The 18,217-nt window shown below is 40.4% G+C and overlaps 2 protein-coding genes across 2 annotated transcripts; both read left to right on the forward strand.

Annotated features, from left to right (window-relative positions):
* Positions 1–10,343: 10,343 nt before the first annotated feature.
* Positions 10,344–13,167, forward strand: LOC141459913 (uncharacterized). Its single transcript, XM_074139476.1, has 3 exons — positions 10,344–11,187; positions 11,234–11,611; positions 12,989–13,167. The coding sequence occupies exons 1-3, from the start codon at positions 10,344–10,346 to the stop codon at positions 13,165–13,167; spliced, it is 1,401 nt and encodes a 466-aa protein (XP_073995577.1).
* Positions 13,168–13,561: 394 nt separating this feature from the next.
* On the forward strand, positions 13,562–15,421 carry LOC141459914 (uncharacterized). Its single transcript, XM_074139477.1, has 2 exons — positions 13,562–14,201; positions 14,415–15,421. Exons 1-2 carry the CDS (start codon positions 13,562–13,564, stop codon positions 15,419–15,421), a joined length of 1,647 nt encoding a protein of 548 aa, XP_073995578.1.
* The last annotated feature ends 2,796 nt before the right edge of the window (positions 15,422–18,217 follow it).

Below are 18,217 nucleotides of genomic sequence, written 5' to 3' on the forward strand. Positions count from 1 at the left end.
ATAACTTCCGTAATTTTGCGGCACAAACGACAAAATTTGGTGAATCGCCGGCACAAACGAATGGTAAGAAGAAATTTTCGAAAAACTCAAAAATAAAAAGTGGCCATACCAACTTGACGTCAAGTTGGTACGGCCACTTTGTTTTGCTAATAACTTCCGTAATTTAGCGGCACAAACGACAAAATTTGGTGAATCGCCGGCACAAACGCGGCACAAACGATTGGTGCAGAGAAAATTTTAAAAAGTTGAAAATAAAGAGGTGGCCATACTAACTTGACGTCAAGTTGGTATGGCCACTTTGTTTTGCTAATAACTTCCGTAATTTAGCGGCACAAACGATGAAACTTGGTGAATCGCCGGCACAAACGATGTGCGAAATTTGGTTAAAAAACTCGGTGGTGGCCATACCAACTTGACGGACGTAAACTTAACTGGGAACCGCTGTCCAAAATGGCTCGACAATTGAACACATTACCAAATTTATCTTTAATATGGGTAATAGCTGTTGATAAAAGAATTCTAGGAATATTATTAGAAAAGCTATATAAAGAAGTATTAATAGAAGAAACTTCCTTTGTCGGCGCGGTTAAGTCGGGCTTATTGGTAATCCCTCCAATACTAGCATTTGTTGATTTCTTATGAAGTAATACAATTGAGAAATGAATAATTATTGCTGAATAATTTACTTGATATTACCTACGCGTTATTTGTGCTCACGAATACTTCGGAAAGACGAATTCTAGACTGAAATATTGTTTTAAATCCGTGATTCAAATTTAAATAGTAGCCGACTCTGCCTTTGTCTTTTTTTACTTTAACGTGCATGTACATACATACGATATATGTGACTATTCAGAATAAAGAGCATAATAAAGATAAATCAGAAGAATAATTTGGAATAAAGCTAAAATAAAGTACCTATTTAATTACGAAAATATAATATACATTTTATCATAAATATAACAAAAAAATAAAATATTATGAATGAACAAAGGGAAGGGATTAGCTATGCGGTTAGCATATTGGATTCCCACGTGGAGGTTCCGGGTTCGAATCCAGCTGCTGACCCTTAGATTTTCTCTTTCTAAGAGCTTCTTACAGCTCACTGTCCGGGTGATGGACAGAGTTGTCTGTAACGAGAGAACACTGTCCGGAGGCCGGCAGTGCACTGAAAAAAGCTGCGAGCGCCAATAACCGCAGATTGTTGAAGTTGTTGAAGCGACTTAAATCATAAAAAAAAAGAAAAAGAAAATGAATGAACTGGCCAGCATAAGGGTCTGTGAAACATCTAATAAATTCAAAAAAATATTAATGAAAATTAATGTAGTAAAATTACTTAAAATAATATCAATGAAGTATTAATGAAATGTTGGGTACTAGCTGATTTGTGTACCTTTTGGCGTTTAATCAACCCTTATACTTAACATTTTAAACTGTAAGTTTTTGTTAAAGAGATTTTTGTACCTTTTGGACAGATTTTCTTTTTTGTATGTTTTGCAAAGTTACATATCTGCTTTACAGATTTTATTAAAATTGGGAATAATAAATTTAATTTTATCATTATAACCTGAAAAGGTGTTAAGTCGGAGTTACTACCACTGGACAGATCTTTTTAAAGAATGATTATAGTTGCGGTCCCCAAGCCATCCTCAATGACAATTTTTTTTGAGAAAGCGTTTTGAATAAAATAGGAAGGTAATTTGTACGTAAATAGCAAAATTAAACTGCGATTTCAGTACTTCCCTTTAAGAGGAGTAAGAAAAATAAACTGCGATTACAGTATTTCTCCCTAAAAGGCAAAGAGGCAAAGATTTTGAATCGAACTACAATTCATTGATGAAAATCGGTTCACTCATTGAAAATTTTAACGATTGCAATACTTCCTCTTAGTAGGTGTAAAAGCATGATGGCACTTCACAGCCACGTAGAGGAGCTTTAACCACTTCTTCTTACTAAATTTTATCAAAATCGGACTAACCGTTATAGAAATATTGGTAATAATAGTTTTAGAAAGGGCCTTACTTGGGTGGGGCAAACTCCCCTCCTTATGAGGCACAGCGTCGAGACTTTTAAAGTGCAAATCTGTACAAAATTTCGATTCGAATGACACTTTATTCATGAAAATCGGTTCACGTTTCGATAATTTGAAACGATTGCTACACTTCCCCTTAACAAGTGTAAGAACAGATCGTCGCTTTAATGTTACGTAGGGGAGCCCTAACCCTGTCATCCTACCAAATTTTATCAAAATCGGGCTAAGATTTACAGAGTAATTAATGATAATAATTTTGGAGGGGGCCTTACATAAAGGGGGCTAACTCCTCTCCCATTCGATGTGCAGCATCGAGACCCCCAAAAGGCACATCTACATAACATTCCGACTCGAATGACACCTCATTCATGAAAATCGGTTCACGCGTTTAGGCGCTACGTTGTTTACAAAAAAGGTAACAACAACAAGAAGAAGAAGAAGAAGAAGAAGAAGAAGAAGAAGAAGAACAAGAACAAGAACAATTTTTGAAAATGCCGTTTTTGCTCATTTTCAGCATCTTTTTTCTCAATATCTATCAAATCTAGGCTGTTGCAAAAAAATTACAGCTATAAAGGAGGGTTTGGAGTAAGATTTAAAGAAAATTTGGGAATTTTATCTTTTATAGAAAAAGAGAAAAAAATTGTCAAAGTTAGGTGTTTTTCAACGTTACGCTTTTTCGTGCAGTTTTTGATGATCAACCCTTATACAACTGTCCTACCGGACAGTTTTAATGTGTTGTGTTTACCCTGGCATATTTTGCAATGGCCGCCTTTACAATCTTTCACTGTATGCCCTTTAGATAAACAATTGAAACATAATTTTAATTTCTGAATAGTTTCATTACGCTTCAACGACGTTTGTTTTAAAAATGCATCACAATTAAAAATATTATGTGTTTTAGTACATAGAGGGCAAACTTTACAGTCTTTGTTATTTTGGCTGATAAAACAATTTTGTTCCTTAACCTTTGGTTTGTTATTACGGGATTTTTCTGAATTTATATGCAATGAGCTTGATTTACTTTTAGCCTCGTAACTTTCCAGAGAATTACATGTATTATTTAAAAACGTAAACATTTCTTCGAATGTCGGAACCTCTGTGCCTTTTAAAGAATTTTCCCATTGTTTTAAAGTTATTTTATCTAATTTACTGCTGACGATATGTATTAAGAGACTATCCCATTGATCTGTGGGTTGATTAAGATTTTTTAAGGATCTTAATTGCTTTTTGATGCTATTTTGAAAGTTTCTAATGGCACCTGAATTTGAATATTCTAATTTTGGAATATTAAATATGGCGGATATGTGTGACTGAACAATAATGCGTTTATTGTTATATCTTTCTTGCAATAGCTCTCAAGCTACTTCATAATTATCATTTGTGACAGTAAGAGATTCAATTAAATCTGCCGCCTCACCTGTTAATGATCCTCTTAAATAATGGAATTTAGTGACCTCTGCAATGTCTTTTAGATTATGAACTAAGGTCTTAAATGAATCAAAAAATGGTTGCCAATTTTCATAGCTTCCATTGAATATGGGAAGATTAATCTTCGGAAGTTTTGCAAGTGCTAATTTATGATAAATTTGTTTATTTTTCTCACTATTTGCAACTTGTAACATACTAATTTTGTTTTTAAATTTGGATAAAGTATCATAATATTGTTTTTCAAAATCTACTCTGTACTTCTCATGTTCCGCAACCTCCTCATCACTGATAATATTTTCTATTTTGAACTGAATTTCTTCAAATTGATTTAAAATATCTGGCATAGCAGATTGTCTGGCTTCTAGTTGCCCCACATCATCTGCGTCAAACTCGTTGATAAAAGACAAAAGTCTTGTAACTTTACCTTTGACGGTACCTCTTTGCCTAATTAATATCTTAATATCATCCATAATTAAATGAGTTTAATATTATGAATATTCTCGCCTCAATTAACTTGATAAATGAAGGAAAAATGATACAGGTTATTATTGAAAATGATAAGGAAAACAATTATGAAATTATGAAAAGAAGGATTGAAATGTGAATGACTCACCCAATGCAATAAATCTGATAATGATCCGGCCCGGAGGACCAAAATATGTATGAATAAATCACTGGTTCACTAGAAAAATGAAATGAGTTCTTTACTCTGCAATAAACCATGACACACTGTGCTTCAGCCACTACCGTTCTGTTGGTAGCGCTGGTGTCGATGTGTCGACCATCACTTTATTATGTAACAAAATATACAAATCAAAATATATACACAATTCAAAATACATAATTCAATAGAGCCTGATGCATACAATTTATGTCTTAACAGAAGTTATTAAAGAAAAATAGTTGCTTGCATACTGACGCCAGCAGCGCAGGTCCACGTCAACTAAAATAACTATATGCCAGCATACACCAGCGGTTGATGGGTTTATATTTAGCTATCAATACTTATCTATTAAAGGAAATAATAGTATTTTTCTTTTACCTACAACTTCATAAATAACTATTTTAATAATATCAAAAGATTTTTTCGATTGTGACGCCATACCAAGCGAGATATTAGCGTGGCAAGCTAATATGACAAGAATTGCAATAACTTTTCATTTTTTTAATTTTTCCAAATTTCATTTTGCCAATCTCTTTGGCCTCTGTGTGCAGGTGATTCGCCAAGTTTCATCGTTTGTGCCGCATTATTGCGAGCGATATTTGCTTGTTAAGTTGGTATGGCCACTTTTTATTTTGGAGTTTTTGCCGGCCATTGACCAAATTTTAGCAATTTAGCTCAAAAATTGAAATAGTTATTAAGGATTTAATTTGGCCATACCAACTTGACGGATGTTGGACATGCGATTTCGCTTGTCTTTAAGATTTTACAAAATTTTCTTTGGCCATTCTCTTAAGCCTATTTGTGCCGGCGATTCTCCAAGTTTCGTCGTTTGGGCCGCATTATTAGACGAGATTTTCGCATGTTAATCTGCTCTGACCACTTTTTATATTATCAGTTTTTTGAAAATTTCTTTTTACCATTCGTTTGTGCCGGTCATTCAACAAATTTCAGCCATTTAGCTCAAAAATTGATACAGTTATTAAGGATTTAAAGTGGCCATACCAACTTTTCGGAAGTTGGACATGCGATTACGATAGACTTTCAGATTTTTCCCAATTTCTTTTTACTATTCTCTTTGGCCTCGTTTGTGCCGGAGGTTTACCAATTTTCATCCTTTGTGCCGCATTATTAACTGGAACATTTGCATGTCAATTTGGTCTGGCAACTTTTTATTTTTTGAATTTTTTGAATTTTTTATTTACCATTCGTTTGTGCTGGCCATTTACCATATTTCAGCCATTTAGCTCAAAAATTGAAAAAGTTATTAAGGTTTTAAAGTGGCCATACCAACTTGTCGGAATTTGGACATGCGATTTCGCTAATCTTTCAGATTTTTCCAAATTTCATTTTACTATTCTCTTTGGCCACGTTTGTGCCGGAGGTTTACCAATTTTCAGCCATTTAGCTCAAGAATTGAAAATGTAATTAAAGATTTAAAGTGGCCACACCTACTTGACCGAAGTTGGACATGTGATTACGTTTGTCTTTTAGATTTTTCGAAATTATCCATTTGAAATTTTCTTTAGCCTCTTTTGTGCCGGTGATTCTCCAACATTCATCGTTTGTGTCGCATTATTAGACGAGATACTCTCATGTTAATCTGCTCTGACCACTTTTTATATTATCAGTTTTTTGAAAATTTCTTATTACCATTCGTTTGTGCCGGTCATTCAACAAATTTCAGCCATTTAGCTCAAAAATTGATAAAGTTATTAAGGATTTAAAGTGGCCATACCAACTTTTCGGAAGTTGGACATGCGATTATGATAGACTTTCAGATTTTTCCCAATTTCTTTTTACTATTCTCTTTGGCCACGTTTGTGCCGGAGGTTTACCAATTTTCATCCTTTGTGCCGCATTATTAACTGGAACATTTGCATGTCAATTTGGTCTGGCAACTTTTTATTTTTTGAGTTTTTTGAATTTTTTTTTTACCATTCGTTTGTGCCGGCCATTTTCCATATTTCAGCCATTTAGCTCAAAAATTGAAAAAGTTATTAAGGTTTTAATGTGGCCATACCAACTTGTCGGAATTTGGACAATGCGATTTCGCTAATCTTTCAGATTTTTCCAAATTTCATTTTACTATTCTCTTTGGCCACGTTTGTGCCGGAGGTTTACCAATTTTCAGCCATTTAGCTCAAGAATTGAAAATGTAATTAAAGATTTAAAGTGGCCACACCTACTTGACGGAAGTTGGACATGTGATTACGTTTGTCTTTTAGATTTTTCGAAATTATCCATTTGAAATTTTCTTTAGCCTCTTTTGTGCCGGCGATTCTCCAACATTCATCGTTTGTGTCGCATTATTAGACAAGATATTTTCATGTTAATCTGGTCTGGCCACTTTTTATTTTATCAGTTTTGAAAATTTCTTTTTACCGTTCGTTTGTGCCGGCCATTCACCAAATTTCATCCATTTATCTCATAAATTGAAAAAGTTATTAAGGATTTAAAGTGGCCACACGAACTTGACGGAAGTTGGACATGCGATTTCGCTAGTCTTTCAGCTTTTTCCAAATTTCTTTTTACTATTCTCTTTATCACCATATAATACATCAGGCGTTAGTGTTATTCAAGAGGAGATATTTGTGATTATGAAGATGATGGACGAGAGCAAAACATTTAAAAAAGCAAATCCGATAAGACTGTACAAAGAAATTAATAATCTAGTCCCAGGTTCAGAAATTAAAAAACTAAGGAATGGTATGCTATTGATTAAAGTAATGTCAAAAACTCACTTTGAAAAGTTGTTAAAACTGTCTACCTTCTACGGTGAACATGTTTTAGTCGAACCTCATAGGGGTTTGAATTCTTGTAAAGGTGTTATAAGTTCATTTGAGCTACTCTACTGTGAAGAACAAGAAATTAAGGAAGAGTTATCATCCCAGGGGTAACCGAAGTTAGGAGATTAAAGTCAAAGAAGAATGGTGTTGAGACTCTTACTCCAGCTGTAATCCTTACCTTCGATGCACCTGTACTTCCTAAGAAAGTCAAAATAGGGTATCTTGTATTAAGAGTACGGCACTACATTCCAAACCCCTTACGCTGTTTCAAGTGCCAAAAGTATGCTCATACGACTACAAATTGCAACAGTGAATTTCCGGTATGCGGACTGTGTGGTGAGATGCGACATGATAGCGAGTGTAGTAGTCCAGTGAAATGCGTGAACTGTACAGAAAGTCACCCTGTTTGGTCTAGGGATTGTAGAGTATATAAAGATGAGAGAATAATCAAAGAACTTATGACCAAAGAGAAGCTGACATATGTCCAAGCAAAGAGAAGAATTTTGCCTCGCCAAAATGAAACTTCCTATGCTGAAATAACGAGGACAGGGAACCAACGGAACTCAACACTTGAAACAGCCATTGAAAAACTATTAACGGCCGTGGAAATACTAACGGAACGAATTGAGAAGTTAGAAATTAAGCAAATTCAACAAGTACCACCAATCCAGCAAAAACCAGTGACCGAAAAATTATCCCGATCAACGGCTGAAAAGATTAAAATAGGAAATATTCAAAAAAGTCATCAAATATTGACAAGATCGGAGAAAAATAAAATGAAATCATCTATTCTTGAAACTCCAAGGGAAGGAGATGAATCTAAACCTATGCAAACCGAAAATGTGAATGAAGATCTCATTACGGCAGGAACCTCATCAACCACGAACCCTATGGAGGGAAGTCCTCCAAAATCCAATACCCGCAGACGCCCCTTGTCTGCCTGCTCCAACTCGTCCCAAACTAAGGGTGCGAGTAAATCAATAAGAGTCGCTGTTGAGTCCGTATCTATACGAACTAATTTAAATAATAATGTAAAGAATTCTAAACCAGAGTCGTCTAAGGGACCTAAAAGGTAACCTTAGCTAATCTTATTCAAGATAAAGAACCTAGTTTTTTAAATCTAAAGATGAGTATTCTACAATGGAATATGAATGGATATCCTACCCATAAGGAAGAACTAAGAAAGCTCATTAAGGAAAAATCCCCTTTACTCGTATGTTTACAAGAGACTCATCTCAAACCAAGAAACAACCTGACGATACCGCACTATAATTGTTACAGACGAGATTTTCTACAAGGGCAACGCGCTTGTGGAGGAGTAGGAATCCTTGTGCGCGACGACATTATCTGTCAAAAAATACTCATCAATTCTAACTTTCAAACAGTCATTGTAAAGGTTTGCCTACTTCATCCAATCACAGTCTGTTCCATTTATATTCCTCCTCGACAAAATATAAACTTAGAAGAAATGAACTCATTCCTTAGGCAAATACAAGGACCTACTCTATTGTTAGGTGATTTCAACGCGCACCATATAGTTTGGGGCTCCGAGGTTACTGAGAGCAGAGGAAGAGAATTATTGGATGCAATTGAAGAACAAAATCTAATTCTCTTAAATGACGGCAGTAAGACCTTTTTATCCTCATCTTTTGGAACAATGTCGGCAATCGACTTAAGTATATCATCTGTTTCACTTGTCACCCGACTGGAATGGAATGTCCTAGAAGATAGCTATGGAAGTGACCACTTCCCTATTTGCATTCATATGGAAAACGGTATCCAGGCACAAGAGAGGCCGAAAAGATGGCGCATTAAGCAGGCAAATTGGGAGTTATATGCAGAAAGGTCCTCCCTTAAGGAACAGGAATTACAGGGAAACATTGAGGAATTGTCCCAACTTATAAACCAGAAAATCTTGCTAGCAGCAAAAGCGGCTATCCCTGAAACTAAAGTGGTACCTCATAGGATTACAGTTCCTTGGTGGTCTGAAGAATGTCAGGAAGCAGTGAGAAAGCGTCGAAGAGCAATAAGAAGATTTAAACGACATTGTACAAGGGCGAATTTCATCGAGTACAAGAAGGCTAACGCTGAAGCAAGAAGACTCATTAAGCTTCGTAAAAAAATAACTTGGGCCAACTATGTATCTTCTCTTAACAGAAACACTCCGCAAGCTGCTGTCCGGAATATAATCAAACGCATCAGTGGACGTGGCAGAAAAAGACATATAGCTGGTTTAGAGAAAGATGGTCAAAGATTCGTCCAGCCCGTTGAGATCGCCGAATGTCTAGCTTCTTACATAGCCGAATACACTTTTGATGAGGCCTATGATACAGAATTCCTTGCAATTAAAAGAAGGAGGGAAAGAATTGAGTTCAATATACAAAATGAGATTGAGAATTCAACCTTGAATGTACCCTTTTCTATGGATGAGCTTGAGTCAGCACTAGAAAGATGCAAGAACTCAGCCCCTGGTCTTGACAATATTCCTTACCTTTTCTTAAAAAAACTTACTGCTAGCTCCAAGCGGACATTACTGTTCTTCTACAATTATGTATTTTCATCAAATTCCTTTCCTTCCCCATGGAAGCTGGCGACTGTAATTCCTGTCTACAAGGAAGGAAAAGAGGGACGATTCCCAAAAAGTTACCGCCCCATTTCACTGACAAATTGTATTTGCAAGGTGATGGAACGAATGGTAAGCAACAGATTGAATTATTTTATTGAATCAAAAAATTTATTATCCCCACATCAATTTGGCTTCAGAGAAGGCCACTCTACTGCGGAACCGCTAGTAATACTGGAACATTCTATACAGGACGCTTTTCTGGAGAAAAAAATAGTTATGGCTGTATTTTTTGATATTAAGAATGCCTACGATATGGTTTGGAGATGGAAAATTCTCGAAAAACTGTACTTATGGGAATTAACGGTCATTTATTAATGTTCATAAAAAATTTCCTTGACGATCGTAAATTTCATGTAAGGGTGGGAACAAAATATTCCAGTATCTACACCCAACAAAATGGTGTTCCACAAGGAAGCGTCCTGAGTGTGTTACTATTCAAAGTAGCCATTGATAGTATCACCACCTTCCTTCCCACCCCGGTTAAATCAATCCTATTTGCAGACGACTTTACCGTCTTTATCACAGTGGACAAAGTCCTCCAAGGACAACACATACTCCAACGTACCATAGAGAATCTTACGAAGTGGTCCACACAAAATGGATTAAAATTTTCATTAGAAAAAACCAGATGCATGGTTTTCTCTCGTCGAAGACGTGCACAACTAATGCCCTCTTTATATCTTGCTGGCACCCCAATTAAAGTAGTCCACAAAACTCGTTATCTTGGGCTTATGATTGATAGTAAGCTTACATGGGTCTTACATATAAGAGATATCCGAGAACGCAGCCAAAAAAGGCATTAATTTGATGAGAGTTATAGCAGGAATCAAATGGGGAGCCGATAGGGAAATGCTGCTAAAAGTGTATCGAACTATTGTCCGATCAAAGATTGATTATTGTAGTTTTATATATTCCTCCGCGAGGAAATCTACCTTGAGGCAGCTCGATACCGTACATAATCAAGGAATTAGGATATCCTTAGGCGTCTTTAAAAGTAGCCCTGTATTAAGCTTATATGTTGAAGCTGGTGAATTCCCGCTGTCTTACAGACGCAGCCAGCTAGCTTTAGGGTATCTGGTAAAATTGCACAGCAAACCCCTCAACCCATGTCATATAATTGTAAATCATTTACCTCTAGAACGGAAGTATGAAAGGGCAGCAACAACAACCAAACCTTTTGGTATACGAATGAAAATCCTACTAAATGAGTATTCATTCGATATCCCTCCCTTGTTTAGACACCAGCCACAAGCTACTGCACCCTGGTTAACTCCACCAATATTCGTTAACCAATCACTCTTGAGATATCCAAGAAGCACGAGCTCCGAACTAGAATATAAGCAATACTTTCAAGAAATATTAAGTAGAGGGCAATTTGTCCAGGTTTTGTATACTGACGGATCTAAAAATGAAACAGGCTGTGGGGCTGCAGTCGTTGTTCAAAATAGAAGATATAAGTTTGGGTTACCGTCGAGAAGCAGCATATATGTTGCAGAACTTTACGCTATTTACATGGCACTAAGTATCATAGGGGGAATCCGGGGTAATGTTGCAGTTTGCTCCGATTCTATAAGCTCTTTACTATCGTTGCAACATATTTATTGCAAACACCCTATAATCCAAGATATACACACATTGCTTTTTAACTTGAGTGGAAGAGATTAATGTGTGTTTATTATGGATTCCTGGCCATACAGGGATACAAGGCAATATCCACGCGGATTTAGCTGTAAAAGAGGCCGCTAGCGTGAAAACAAATATAGAAAGGAGCATGCCAGTTGACATAAGTCGTGTGGCAAAAGAGTATGTAAAGCGTAGCTGGCAGCGCGAGTGGACGTCAGTAACCGACAACAAATTAAGAGCAATTAAGGAACCTGTGCACGCCTGGGACTCAGCTTACAGGTCAATTAGAAGAGAGGAAGTAGTAGTGGCTCGGCTGCGAATTGGTCATACCAGGCTAACGCATAGCTACCTGATGTGTGGCGAGCCTACCCCGTTGTGCAACGCTTGTAACAACTGTCTGTCCGTGCAGCATGTCATTGCTGAATGTCCATCCTATGAACAGGCTCGACGGAGTATTATTATCCCAAATATTCGCATGTCAATTTGGTCTGGAAACTTTTTATTTTTTGTGTTTTTTGAAAATTATTTTTACCATTCGTTGATGCCGCGTTGGTGCCAGCCATTCACCAAATGTCAGCCATTTAGCTCAAATGTTAAAAAAGTTAATAAGGTTTTAAAGAGGCCTTACCAACTTGTCGGAAGTTGGATATGCGATTTCGCTAGTCTTTCAGATTTTTCCAAATTTCTTTTTACTATTCTCTTTACCTCGTTTGTGCCGGCGGTTTACCAATTTTCATCGTTTGTGCCGCATTATTAGACGAGATTTTCGCATGTTAATCTGGTCTGACCACTTTTTATTTTATCAGTTTTTTGAAAACTTCTTTTTACCATTCGTTCGTGCCGGCCATTCAACAAATTTCGGTCATTCAGCACAAAAATTGATAAAGTTATTAAGGATTTAAATTGGCCATACCATCTTGAGGGAAGTTGGGCATGCGATTTCGCTTGTCTTTCAGATTTTTCAAAATTTTTTTTTCCATTCTCTTTGGCCTCTTTGTGCCGGCGGTTAACGATGTTTGATCGTTTGTGCCGCATTATTAGACGAGATTTTCGCATGTTAATCTGGTCTGACCACTTTTTATTTTATCAGTTTTTTGAAAATTTCTTTTTACCATTCGTTCGTGCCGGCCATTCAACAAATTTCAGCTATTCAGCTCAAAAATTGATAAAGTTATTAAGGATTTAAAGTGGCCATAACAACTTGACGGTAGTTGGACATGCAATTTCGGTTGTCTTTAAGATTATTCAAAATTTCATTTTGTTTTTCTCTTTGGCCTCAAATGTGCCGGCGATTTTCCATGTTTCATCGTTTGTGCAGTATTATTATCCGAAATATTCGCAAATCATGTTGGTCTAGCAACTTTTTATGTTTTGAGTTTTTCGAAATTTTTTTTTACCATTTGTTGGCGCCCTGTTTGTGCCGGCCATTCACCAAATTTCATCAATTTATCTCATAAATTGAAAAAGTTAACAAAAATTTAATGTGGCCACACAAACTTGACGGAAGTTGGACATGCGATTTCGGTTGTCTTTAAGATTATACAAAACTTCTTTTGGCTTTCCTCTTCGGCCTCGAATTTGCCGGCGATTTTCCATGTTTCATCGACGCCAGAGCGCGGCACGGTTGACTTCGCTATAAAAGGGGCAGAATTGGCCTTCTCTGCATCAGTCCAAGAAAAGTTTTCAACGGGAAAACATCCACCATCGCTACCTTAGCTGGAAGATTGCTGACTGGGCCTTACTCTTAAAACCTGGATCTCTGTACCGGCGAAAGAACCTCACTGTCCGGACCAGAAAAAAATCCATCACTTAACCCCTGTATTTTGAAGAAAGAAGAAAGAAGAAAGTGCAGCACCCGAGCCGCCTTAGTTCACCAACTACGAAGGCCAGCCGAATCACCAGCGCTGCCACAGTGTGGGACAAGAGCGAGGACCAAGCCCAGCACACGAGCCGCTTCAGTTCGCCGGCTACGGAGGCAAGCCGAATCACCAGCGCTGCTACAGTGTGAGACACGAGCGAGGACCAGGCCAATTTGTACCGGGGTTTATCGGCGTGCTGGCCACACTGCCGGGGCTCCCAAAGCCGGTTGACTGGTATTAGCGAACGGCCCTTTTCAGGGCCTCTCACTTCACTTTTGCTGTGGCTTCGCGCTGGGATCAAGCCATTTTCGGAGCGGCGCAGTCATCTCAACCAACAGTGTGAACGGCCCTTTTTGGGCCACCCAACTGTACGGCTTCCTCGCTTGAGAGCGCCATAGGCGAGTCAAGCGCCGACATATTTTTTGTGAACGGTCCTTTTCAGGGCTATTCAGTCACTTGTACCTGCGAGCGGTGAGAAGAAAAGCTTGTATGGACTTCATCCCTTGGCCGCTTTAGTATACAACAATTGGTGACCCCGACGAGATGACTGAAGCGAGGGACGCACCGCTCGAGCCTGCACCGGACACAGAGGCTGTAAGCCTCGTGAAGTTGCCCCAGTTCTTGGAGGAAAATCCAGCATTATGGTTTCTACAAATCGAAGCTCTATTTGGGGCCTACAAAATCAAGAGCGAGGCTGGACGATTTCAAGCCTTGGTTGGTCAGCTACCATATCAGGTGCTTACACAAATAGCCGGCTCAGTGCAGTCACCTGGTCCAGAGCCGTACACGTCAACGAAGGAAAAACTGATCGCTATCTACAGTCAAATCCAGGAGAGAAGTTTATTATGGCCTCTGGAACAAACACAGCTTGGCGACTTGACTCCTTCACAGCTGTTGCGACAAATGCAAAACCAAGCGGGTACAGCGATGTCGGACGGCGTCTTACGTACCGTTTGGCTGCGAGCACTACCGCAGAGAGTGAGAGAGATTCTAGCCGCTATTGAACAGGACGACCTAGACAAGTTGGCCACTGTGGCAGACAAGGTAATGGAGGTAGATTCCCACACTTCAGTTCACGCTGTGAGGGATACTGACGGCGACAGACTTGCTCGACTGGAGAAGCAACTGCAAGATTTGCATGAGCAATTTTCTTCATTGGCCACTACCATTCAGCGCAGCAACCGTGGATGAAGTAGGTCCCGTAACCGTGACCTAGGAGCTCCCAAGGTATTGCTACTACCACCACAAGTTCGGGGAGAAGGCCACAAAGTGCAAAAAACCTTGCAAATGGGGGACCACCAGCCAGCCGTCAACAAATAGGACGCGGTAGACGGGAAGGCGGAAGCCGCTACAGCTAATAAATTCCGCCGACTCTACGTAACTGACATAAAAACAGGGACAAGATACCTGGTGGACACTGGCGCGGCGATATCCATCATCCCCGACTGTAACAAGGCCAGGGAATCTCTCTCACTCTCTGCGGTAGTGCTCGCAGCCAAACGGTACGTAACAAGGCCAGGATTCAGCCTGTATGCGGCTAACGGCACTCCAATCCCAACTTATGGAGAGCAAAGGAAGAGCTTGGATCTTGGCTTACGCCGACTGTTCGTGTGGGATTTCATCGTGGCCAACGTCACGCAGCACATACTTGGGGCAGACTTTCTCGCCGGAAGCAATCTGGTGGTTGATTTGGCCCAGCGCTGTCTAATAGACCGGACCACAGGACTCACAACTATAGGGGCCATTGAAGTCGTGGAGCTACTAGAACTATCTACTGTACCACCGCACGTACCATTTAGGGAATTGCTGCTACAGTTCCCTAACTTAACGAAGGTTGGCTCACGTAAGGTACGACAGAACAACGGGATATTTCATCACATTGAAACTACAGGGCCTCCCGTATGCAGCAGGGCGCAAAGATTGCCGCCAGGCAAGTATCAAGCTGTCAAGGAGGAGTTCCAGCAAATGATGAACGACGGTATCTGTCGGCCATCCAAGAGCCCATGGGCCAGCCCACTGCATGTGGTTGAGAAGAAGGATGGAACATTGCGACCTTGCGGTGACTACCGCCTGCTGAATAGCAAGACCGTTCCCGACCGATACAATGTGCCTAACTTGCACGACTTCACGATTCAGTTATACGACACAAAAATTTACTCGGCTTTGGATATAAACAAGGCGTACCATTATATACCAGTGGCGGAAGAAGACATTCCGAAGACGGCTATAATCACACCGTTTGGCCTATTCGAGTTCGTCAAGATGACGTTCGGTCTAAGAAACGCAGCCCAGACCTTTCAACGATACATGGACCACATTTTTAGGGATCTACCATTCGTGTTCGTCTACGTAGACGATATACTCATTGCGTCCAGGATGAACGAGAACACGAAGCACACCTAAAAGTAGTGTTCCAGCGGCTGAGTGAGCGAGGGCTGACGCTAAGGACTGATAAATGTGTACTGGGACAACCGACAGTCAGCTTCTTGGGGTACACCGTGTCACCAGAAGGGATCTGCCCACTCCAGGAGAAGGTGAAAGCTATTCGGGAACTACCAAAACCAGCCACCATCTATGATCTAAGGAGATTTCTTTGGATGGTAAACTTCTACAGGAAGTGCCTTACCAACGCAGCAACCACCCAGAGAGAGCTCAACAAATATCTCCACCACGCTAAACGCAGGGATAAGACGCCTATGTGTGGTCGAGGGAAGCAGAAGCGGCTTACGAGAAGACCAAGGAGGACCTTACGAATGCAACATGCATAGCACATCCTTCACCGGACTCTCAGCTATCAGTAGCTTGTGACGCCAGCAACATCGGCATGGGAGCAGTGCTACAGCAACAGGAAGATGACACACTACAGCCGTTAGGGTTCTTCTCTAAAGCGTTCAACAAGGCGCAACAAAACTAAAGCACCTACGACCGAGAGCTTCTGGCAGTGTATGAGGCAGTACGCTACTTCAGACCCATGATTGAGGGCAGGCATATCCTAATATACACCGACCACAAGCGCTAACCTTCGCAATGCTACAGAGCAATAAGACCTTGAGTCCCAGGAGATTACGGCAAAAAGAAAACTACATCTCTCAATTCTCCACGGATATACGCTACCAGCGGGGAGAGGACAACGCCGTGGCTGATGCTTTATCGAGGATTGCGGAAGTAACTGTACTGAACAACTTTCAGAACCTAGCTGAAGCTCAGAAACGGGACGAAGAAATCGATACCCAAGAGAAAAGGGAGACTCTTCGCCTCCAGCTAGTACCAGTACCTGGTGCCGAGTACAGTCTTTTCTGCGAGACCACAAAGGGAACACCCAGGCCATACGTACCAGGTGAATTAAGGAAGCCAAACTACGAGCATCTGCACAACCTTAGCCATCCAGGGATCAGAGCATCTAGGAAGCTGGTGACCGCTAGATTCTTCTGGCCAAACATGGAAAAGGAGGTAGCATATTGGGCAAAACACTGCATACCCTGTCAACGGGCCAAGGTCAACCGACACACCTCGACATCGTTTGGGACCTTCATGCCGTCCAAGAAATTTGAACACGTTCACCTGGACTTAGTAGGACCACTCCCACCATCAGACGGGAAAGAATATCTCCTGACAATAATCGACCGAGCGACCGGTTGGACGGAAGCCATACCTCTAACAAGCATCACCGCTACCGCTGTGGCAGAGGCCTTCTATCGCCACTGGATAGCTCGATATGGAGTACCAGTCCGCCTAACAACTGATAGAGGAAGGCAATTCGAGTCGACGCTGTTCAACCAGCTAGCGCAACTTCTAGGGATCACGCATCTCAGAACAACGGCTTACCATCCACAAAGCAACGGAATGGTAGAACGATGGCACCGTTCCCTGAAGAGCGCACTTCGGATGAGGCTCGAAGAGGCCAGCAAATGGACAAAGACCCTACCTACGGTCCTGCTAGGACTAAGGTCGGCTTTAAGGAGAACCACCGGGTTAAGAGCAGCAGAGGCAGTGTTGGGATAGCCACTACGTTTGCCCGGAGAAATATTCATGCCTCCTCGAACTCAAGAACCCACAGACGCCAGTTTGCAACTGTTACGTCAAGAATGGGCACGAACCATCGGTCCAACGCAAACAAAATGTTTCGTCAGCCCGGACCTGGAAAAGTGCACACATGTATTCTTACGAGACGAGGTTCACAAGCGGACACTGACACCACCTTATTCAGGACCGTACCTAGTGCGGAAACGGGATGACAAAACGGCTTCAGTGCAACTACCCGGCAGGGAAGACAGAGTTTCGTTGGACCGACTCAAGCCAGCCTACCTACTGGAGGAGAACCAACAGGATGCACCAAAACCTCCGGAGCCTTCCACCGCCAACGATAAAGGAAGCGAGCATCGGTCAACTAGACCATCGAGGACCATCAGGCGGCCAGTGCGATTTGCAACGTAGCTCTTCAATTAAAGCAGAGGCATGTGTTACCGACTAAAATTCGGGTAACAAAAGTTAGTTATAATTTTAATTTTAAATCATTTAATCTATAAAGCAAATGCAAGCCTAGCATAAGCAATACGTAGTTTTTTATGCAGAAAACAATAGAATAGAGTGAAGGTGTACTTCGGACTGCTGACGAAGGAAAAAAAAAAGCAGAGCGGCGCATAGTTGAGAGGAGTGAGGGACAGTGTGAGAGTGTGAGAGCTAGCGTGCGGTGTGAAGGACCGGATTTTCCTGTTTTCTACGGCTAGGCCGGATTAGTATTCCTAATTTTTCCTTATTAGGAAATTAGGAAAAATTGTGTAGCGGGTGAGTTACCAGTGGTAGTAGTAGTGCCGTGGTAAGATACCCCTGAGCAGGGATTGTACGCTACAAAATAAAAAGGGTGAAAAGGGAAGAAGAAAGTGCGAGGAGGACTGCGCTGGAAAAAGCTCTGGAACAGCATCGTGGGGATCCCGAAGAAAGAAGATAGCGGTCACCTCCGTAAATATCACTCTATGGATTACTAACTGAAAAAGAACAACAACCAGGCCTGGGGTAAGTCCCGTTTTGATTCAAACTGTTTCCCGGAGAAGCGTCTGCTGACAGGCTCTGTTGGGACAATCAAAGAACTTTACCTTTTCTTTTAGTAGTTACTAGTTTTACTATTTCGATTCTTTCTTTTGTTGCATGTAATTAATTTTTCTTTGTGGTATTAAGGTTTTCATTTTGAAAAGTATTTCT

This window comes from Rhodnius prolixus, unplaced genomic scaffold (assembly GCF_049639745.1).
Source record: "Rhodnius prolixus isolate KJV_2025 unplaced genomic scaffold, Rpr scaffold_29, whole genome shotgun sequence".
NCBI lineage: Eukaryota > Metazoa > Arthropoda > Insecta > Hemiptera > Reduviidae > Rhodnius > Rhodnius prolixus.

Bases quoted from the DNA above. Each gene is read 5' to 3' on its own strand.
- LOC141459913 (XM_074139476.1), top strand. From the start codon at position 10,344: ATGAGAGTTATAGCAGGAATCAAATGGGGAGCCGATAGGGAAATGCTG. The intron at 11,188-11,233 runs GTGGAAGAGATT...CTGGCCATACAG, and splicing joins CACATTGCTTTTTAACTTGA to GGATACAAGGCAATATCCAC. The intron at 11,612-12,988 runs GTATTATTATCC...TGTATTTTGAAG, and splicing joins CTATGAACAGGCTCGACGGA to AAAGAAGAAAGAAGAAAGTG.
- LOC141459914 (XM_074139477.1), top strand. From the start codon at position 13,562: ATGACTGAAGCGAGGGACGCACCGCTCGAGCCTGCACCGGACACAGAG. The intron at 14,202-14,414 runs GTGGATGAAGTA...ACATAAAAACAG, and splicing joins TACCATTCAGCGCAGCAACC to GGACAAGATACCTGGTGGAC.